Raw genomic sequence first — 8,683 nt, forward strand, 5'->3', positions numbered from 1 at the left:
ACGGAACGCCCGAAACGCAACAGACTACTTCACATCTGCAGTCTCGCCCGAAACGACGCTGTTTCATACCCTGATTGTCTTCTTCCTCGTGATCGTCGGATGATAAGAACATGTCACATCTTTGATTTCTCGAAGATGGAACTTTGCCTATAGTCAAAAGGTGAAATGATCACCCTACCATGGTAATCATTTTTCCTATGATCCTAGCTTGATTATTGCCTCTATTGGCAAGTTGGATCAAGAAAAACAAGATTTTGGCCAATTTGATCCACTTGACTCCTTCAACCAACTTTGGGAGGCTATAAATAACTTTCCTTGGCAATTTTGAAGCCAAGAAATCACTTATTAAGCTTCTAATCCGAAAAACACATAAATCCTCAATTAAAACTCAAATCTTATAGATTTTTGGAATTTTTGCAACAGGTCTTAAAGCTCGGATCTGAGCATCCCCAAAGCTTTCTTAAGGTTTAATGAGTGTTCTGTAATACTTGGTATGCTTTCAATCACATTTTAATTCATACTTCTAGTTTGAAATTGAAATTTTTATATTTTAGTTTTCATAAGCTTATATGATGTCTAGTATTTGAATTTGATGATTGAAAATTGATCCTATGATCATTTATAAGCTTTCTATGAAAACTAGAACCGATCAATCAATCTTAAACAATAAACACAAATTTAAATTTGGAAAAATTGAAAATCGGATTTTCTATTCTTGGACTAATCCTCAAGAACATCAACTTAAAAAGTTTCCCAACATGTTTCTAATGATGTTAACAACTATTTAGATCATGTTTGATCCATACCGGTCATGTTTAATCAAAATTAAAATTTTCAAAATAATTGAGTTCTTGAATTAGACTAAATTAACAATCAATGTTTATGTTTTGGTATCAATCAAATATATGAAGTATAAGGAAGGTATTGACAAACTCCTTACACTTCAAAATAACTTTAAAATCAAAAATCCGATTTTTGGCCATAAACTATTTAAAACAAATTGATCATCACCCAGGTCGAATGATACATTGGGATGATGATTTTAATGTTCCTGTGAGCTTTGTAAGTTACTCAAGCCTCCATCAAAATTAAAAAATCTGCAATTTTGATGTTTTTGAGGATCTCCGATCAAGACCAAGAGGTCCGACCGATAAATCTTAGTCAAGACCAAGAGGTCCGACTAATGTTCTTAATCTAGGATTGACAGGTCTGACCGAAGTCTTTTACATCCGACCAAAAAGTTAGACCTATGACTAAGGAGTATCGCACCCAACCGAGAACTCCCTATCTTATGATCAATGACTTCCACCTATGACCGATGCATCCGAACGAGAATTTTGGCATCCGATCGAGAATTAAAGTCTAGGACTGAGAGACCCAAACACCCTGACCAAGGGACTTTCGCACTCCAAGCGAGGATCCTAAACCCAGACCGAAGGGTTCCCTAATTAAGACCGAGGGTTTTTTAGCCCCGACTGGTAAAACAAACCCAGAACCTATGACACCAATCCTAAGACTGTTTGGTTCCTTTTTTAAAATTCCAAAATTATTTTTGTAATTTTGCAGCCCCAAATTATTTTCTAAAAATTTTAAAAAATTAAAAAAATATTTCAAAATATTTTTAGGATGTTTCCAATTTTTTTTTTTGTTGATAAAGACATGTTTGGGATTTATGTTTAAACTCTAATGTATTTTAAACTAATGTTCTTCAGGTATTTTTCTCCATAGTCAACGTCATTTGCAACAAGTACCAACATTTAAATAATTGTTATTACAAACAATTATTTAAATGCGCATAAACCTATGCATATTTAGGATCGGAAGAATAATCCGTTAAAATAAAACGTTACACAACCGATTTTCAAAAGCCAAATTTATAAGTAGAGACCATTTTTAAAACGGGTATAAAGAATGGAACACGAAAACCCTTTCTCGAGTATCAACAAACTACGAACTTAAAAATTCTGGTTAAAATATGTTTGTACACATATGCTAGTTTATTGATTTAAAAAAAATTAATTGGCGACTCTATTTTCAAACAAATAATTTATTTTAAATTAATTACTTAATTTTCATTAATTTAAATAAAGAATTTCTATAAAAATCAAATTGTATTTTGATTATTGATTTTGTTGCTGAGCTTAAACGACTATTATTTATATCATTTTGTATAAACCATTTTAAAAATAAAATAAAATAAAAAAGGTTAATATATTATATATAATAAGAGATAAAAAAATGTTAGTAGAAAAAAAAATACAATTCAAACTCTATTTTGTGGAGTAACTGACTTCAACATACAAATTGAATGAAAAAAAAATAATTTCTTATGTTAAATATTGAATTTTAATACTTATTTAATTGGTTTTTTTATTTTTTTAAAAGATGAAAAATCGTAAAAAAAAATTTTAACGGTATCTACCTTTTAAAGTAAGTTAAATTTTAGTTATTTGTTTTAACATATATTTTTTATATTAGTTATTTTTAAGTTTAAACATTTCATATATTATTAAAAACATGTAGTTATACGTGTGCTATGATTGAAAAATATGAGTTAAAAAAGATTAATATATTGAATGTTCAAATAATTTATATAATTTTATACTTTGATTTTGGAATTTTATGTTTTAGAATTTTAATTAGCAATGGTGGTTGAATGTTATAGACAATAATCATGTTTTGAAATTTTGAATAATTATGTTTGTTTCATATTTTCATTTTGAAATATAATGTTTTAAAGTTGAATATATATGAAAGTTTGACATTTTCATTTTTAAAATAAATTTTGGTTTGAGTTTGTTTGAGCTCGAGCTTGAGTTTGAAATTTAATTATAGTTCAAATTTTTTGAGTCGACCCGAGCTTGTAGCTTAATAGTCGAGTCGAGCTCGAGCTCAAATTTATAAACTCGTTCGAGCTCGAATCGAACTAATAAATTCTAAATCGATTCGAGCTAGAGCTCAAGTATATTTGAGCTCGGCTCGGCTCAATTGCAGCCCTAATTATGAGTAGTTTAAAAGTCAATATGGAGAAAAATTGATAACAATATGAATTTTTTAGATAAATGAATCATGAATCTAATTCCTATTCAAGAATCAAGCAGTTTGGAGCATTATCCAAATTGTTCTGAAATTTATAAGAGTATGTCACCAAATATTTCTTTTAGTTTCCAGAATTTTATCATTGTGTGAGCATCATAAGTCCTATACTTTTTATAAAGAAAAAATTGAAGACATACACGTCAAAGTGGTAGATATATATATTGTGCATGTGTAAAAAAAATAGCTAGTTTGGATCAGTATTTAATTCCCGATTAACCATCTACCAAGATGGAACATAAATATCAAAAAAATCATAATTTAGAAACTTTATTGTCTTTTAACTTCATATGACATCTATTTTTTTTGTTGGTGTATTTTTCACTATTTTATTATTTTAATTAAAAATAATTGTAAAATCTGAAAAAAATGGTTGAATATAAAAAACATAAAAGAAATCTCAATATAATAATAATAATAATAATAATAATAATAATAATAATTGTGGAAGGTGACTAATATTTGGAGTTTTTTTTGTTTAGTACTACTTTGATTCATTATGATTGTTCGAGTCTTTAGGTAGTTGTCAGGGACGGATCACATAAGGGCCCCCGAAAAAAAGAGGTTTTTTTATTTTTTTATTTTTACAGTTAAAATATGAAATTACCCTCTAATTTAAAAAAAAATCAATAGAATTCAATATTTTGTTTATTTAATTATTAAAAAATGATAAAATTTACATTTGTTTACTCGTTTTATCCAAAATTTTATCATTAATTATTTAAGCTCACCCTAATTTTTTTTAAGCCCACCCCACCACCGAATCCTGGGTCCATATTCTTGGTAGTTGTTAAAAAGTTTGGATTCATATATATATATTTGAGTTACCATCCCAATTATTTTTTGGTGGACTATCTAGTTGAAGAAAAATCGTCAAACTTTTAATGATCGTAATCGTCCGATTGTATCATTCATAATACTATTATTAAGATGTTTTATGAGATTCGTTCAGAAAACCAGTAGAGTATGTAGGGTAGATAATCCTTCTTCTCGGGAATTTACGAACTCGATAACTTTTTAAGAATTATTTTTTCTAATTTTTTATTTGTTATTTTAATTTCATGCTTTTATCGTTGTGATTAAATATATAAACTTTTTAATAATAATAATAATAATAATAATAATAATAATAATGTTTAATTTTTAAAAATTGGGTCATCGCTTTAAAACAGCATTTTGTATCTTATGTGAGAGTAAAATGGTTTTGAGAGTAAAATGGTTTTGAGGGTGGATCTTTTTATCATTTTCTCCTCTCCTAATTATATTCAGAAGGGCGTACATTCAGAAGGGCGTACGTGTTATGTTCAATATAATAACACTTTTTTTTTTCATCTTCAAAAGTTGAAGATACAAAGAATCTAACTCATTATATTGTTTTCACTCACCAAATCAAATTTATTCGTTAGTGAAATAGAATTGTTATATTTTGATCATAATTAAATGATGTTTAGTTGATTGATTCAAATTTCAGTTTTATTTATTTGGTTAAAATTATTGATTGTTATTATAAGTTATATAAAAAAAAGGGATTAAGCTAAACAACAATACCATTATAAATTATCTTCTTGAATTCCGTCTTTGTTGTGCACAAATCCAACCACTAACAAGCCCAAACCAGGGATTTAATAATTCCATTTGAAAACAAACAAACAAAAACAAGTTAAAGAAAATGAAATGGAGAAGATAGACGATAGAATAAAATAACTAAGAACTTGCAATAGAAGAATTAAACTCTAAAGAGTTAATTGATATATTGCTTCATAATAAAGATTTACATTGACTAGCTAGTATTAATTATACAAAGAAAATAGTAGCGAAGGTTGTAAGTAATAATATTAAATGTTGATTCAAAACGAAACGGAGTGGTAAACATCGTGATGAGTTTTTTTTACGTAATAAGAAAAAATGATTTAAACCAAACATAGTGGGTGTTTTGCTACGTATTAAGACCAAATGATTTAAGTCAAGTCATTTTGTGATTAATTTTCGGTTAATAATTTGATAGATGAGTCTTGATTCTTATAAATATATTAAGATGTATGATATGATATTGTAGTTTTAATTATAAGCCATGCATAACTAATTAGAACTTACAGAGTCTTGCTATTGAATTTATCTGCTAGCTATTAGTTTTCCTTGATCTTCAAACAACCGATTGAAGAAGAAGAAGAGCTAGCTGGCTAGGCTGTATTGCTGTCCTGATCGATCACGCAACCGCCGCCCCTCACGCTACGCCAGGTAGGTCTAACTCCACTCCACTCCAGCTCTGCCATGCCGCAACTGATATTCAAGATCCCATCTCTCACCCTCTTGATTAACGCCGCAACTGAAGATCCAATCCAGGTAGTAATAGCTAGATTCCTTACTTAAAACCGCTACCTATAAAAAAAAAAGAAGAAGAAGAAGACCCTCCTCCTCCTACTATATATAAGTCTCTGGGTTTTCATATCTAATAATTAAAGTTATCTCCATTGCTTTTCGATTTTCATTGGATTTCGAGATCTAAAAGCTCTAGCTACTTCTCTCTCTCTCTCTGATTATTATCAGGTATCTATCTTCATTCTTCACAAATAAATAAATTAGATATGTATGTATGCCATTTACATGCACGATCTCATGCATGTGTTGTCATTAATTTTGCTCATTAGTGATCAGTTGTTTTATAAAGTCTACTTCTGAAGACTGCTTGAACTTAAGTACTTGAATAAGAATATTATTATAAAGCAATATTCGGTTCAGTTTTTTTATATATAAAATGGGAAGAATTAATACTGAATTTATCATTGAGGTTAGAGTCATTTCCTTCTTGGTATACATACAGATCTTTTATTGTTCTTATTTTGTTCTTCATTGATCGACAGATAATTAATAAGCACCTACCTGTAAAGTGTTCAATATATATGGACAAAGCTAGCAGTCCGTTGATATATATTGGTCGCATCATAAGTGCTGTTGCAAGAAAATGTGTTTTCCTGATACTCTCCGTCGGGCCTCTTCCAAATCACATTGCATTCATAATGGACGGGAATAGAAGATATGCAAAAAAGCACAATTTGGAACAAAGTTCAGGTCACAAGGTCGGTTTCATCGCCTTAATTCCCATGATCCAGTACTGTTATGAGCTCGGTCTCAAGTACGTGACTATTTATGCTTTTAGCATAGACAATTTCAAGAGACGTTCAGAAGAAGTTCAACATGTCATGAAACTGATGCAGGAAATTATTGAAGGGATAATCGAGAAAGAAAGTGTAGCGAACCGTTATGGTGTTAGGGTTTACTTCGTCGGAAACTTAAACCTACTCCCTAAGCCTTTAATGTTGGCTGCTGAAAGAGCCATGGCAGCCACAGCTGGAAACTCGAGAACAGTTCTGTCGATTTGTTTGGCCTACACTTCTACGGACGAGATTGTTCATGCTGTACAAGAAGCTTGTGAGAAAAATAAGATGAATGGAGAAATTAGGTTAACAGATGTTGAGAGGCATATGTACATGGCGGCGGCGCCAGATCCAGACATCATTATACGTACCTCGGGCGAAACTCGGCTGAGTAATTTTCTTCTGTGGCAGAGTTCACATTCGTATTTATATTCGCCTTCTATTCTCTGGCCGGAGATCGGTTTCCGCCATCTATTTTGTGGTATCTTGAACTTTCAGAGGAATTTCAAGTATTTGCAAGTTGGAAAGAAAGAGGAATTAGCTAGAGATTAAACACATTCGAATAAGCTAAATCATCATCATCATCCTCAATCCTCGTGAGTGGATTACAAAAGAAAATTAGGGTTCTTCTTCCTCTTAAGTCGTTGAACTTAACTTGAATAAGAACATTAATAGCAATATTTGGTTCAGTTTTTCCTTTTTTATATATATAAAGAATAATTTGCAAGCAAAATAACATTGAAATATCAAATAAAAATTCAAATATATATATATATATAATATTAATAATAATAATGTTTAATTTGAATTTGTTTGGTTTGTCGGGTCGAAAATTCTGTTTAATTTGTATATATACTGTACGTGGGAGTAAATGATTATTTGGGTCGGCTCGTGAGTTGACACTCTCATAAACTTGAAACTGTTAAAAATAAAATTAAAAATATTATATGTATGTTTCAAATTTGCAATATAACAAAACAAGTACAGCACTTTAATCAAGTTTGATTTGGATGTGGGTTTCCAAGGGATAATAGGTCGGTAACAAATGAAAATGGTTAAAAAATATGAATCAAATATTTGATTGACCAAAGTGTGAGGTCACGAAGTTAAATATCGATTGAGATCGGTGGTTTATTTTCTTAAGAATAAAAGACGTGTGAAAGTGTGATTGTGATGTGGTTTTTCAAGAGATAAAAATTGGGTAACAAAGAATCGTGATGTCACAAGATTAGAAGTCGATTGAGATTAATGGTTAATTTGCTAAATAAGAAGAGACGTGTGAAACTGTGATTGAGATTGGTGGTTGTTTTTCTGAGGAATAACAAGCGTTTGAAAATGTGATAAAGATTGGTGGTTAATTACCGAGGGATAAAACATGTGAAAATATGATAAAGACACATGTGGAAAAGTGTGAGTCACAAGATGTCGATTAATTAACTAATTGGTAATAAATATTAAATACTATATATATATATATATATATATATATATATTTACACAAAATTATGAAATTATTTCAACAATCTCAAGTGGTCTCGCGGTTAAGGTGTTCAAGAAATGGGGGTCAAGTGGTCGGTAGTTTGTCAATCGATGAGATAAAGAGGCATATGAAAAAGTGTGAGTCACAAGATGATGATCAGTTGAAGGGTTATTGGTTGGTTTGACGAGTGTAAGAGGTGTGTGATAAATTGATAGTGGTTGTTGATTTATTAAAGTGCGGTAAAAGCGGTCGTCTAAGGTTGGTGAGTTATTTTCCGAGGGGGTTAAGAGGCATATAAGGGTATAAAGAGGCATTTGAAAAAATGTGAGTCACAAAATGAGGGTCAATTAGGAATTAGTGATTGATTTGACGAGGGATAAGAGGTGTGTGATCGATTGGACTTAGTTGTTGATTTGTTGAAGTGGGGGTAAAAGAGGTCGACTAAGATTAGTGGGTGGTTTTTTGTGGGGGATAAAGATGCATATGAAAAAGTGTGAGTCACAAGAGGTCAACTAAGATTTGGTGGGTAGTTTTCCGTATGGATAAAGAGACATATGAAAAAATATAAGTTACAAGAGGTCGACTAAGATTAGTGGGTGGTTTGCCGAGGGGATAAGATGTGTGAAAGTGTGTGAGGTCACGAGATTTTTTGGGGAATTAGTGGTTGATTTGACGATGGATAAATTGTGCATGATCGATTGAAATTGGTTGTTGATTTGTTGAAGTGGGGTAAAAAAGTTGACTAAGATTGGTGGGTGATTTTCCAAGGGGATAAATATGCATATGAAAAAGTGTGAGTCACAAGAGGTCGATTAAGATTTGGTGGGTGGTTTGCCAAGTGGATAAAGATGCATATGAAAAAGTGTGGGTTACAATAAGTCGACTAAGATTGGCGGATGGTTTGTCGAGGTATAAGAGGTGTGTGAAAGTGTGTGAGGTCACAGAATAAAAT

The 8,683-nt window shown here is 30.9% G+C and overlaps 1 protein-coding gene across 1 annotated transcript; it reads left to right on the forward strand.

The window, feature by feature from the left end:
- Positions 1–6,000: 6,000 nt before the first annotated feature.
- Positions 6,001–6,803, forward strand: LOC124932070 (dehydrodolichyl diphosphate synthase CPT3-like). Its single transcript, XM_047472674.1, has one exon. The coding sequence runs from the start codon at positions 6,114–6,116 to the stop codon at positions 6,801–6,803; it is 690 nt and encodes a 229-aa protein (XP_047328630.1). The 5' UTR covers positions 6,001–6,113.
- The last annotated feature ends 1,880 nt before the right edge of the window (positions 6,804–8,683 follow it).

The sequence above is a fragment of the Impatiens glandulifera genome, chromosome 3 (genome assembly GCF_907164915.1).
Source record: "Impatiens glandulifera chromosome 3, dImpGla2.1, whole genome shotgun sequence".
NCBI classification, from domain to species: Eukaryota; Viridiplantae; Streptophyta; class Magnoliopsida; order Ericales; family Balsaminaceae; genus Impatiens; species Impatiens glandulifera.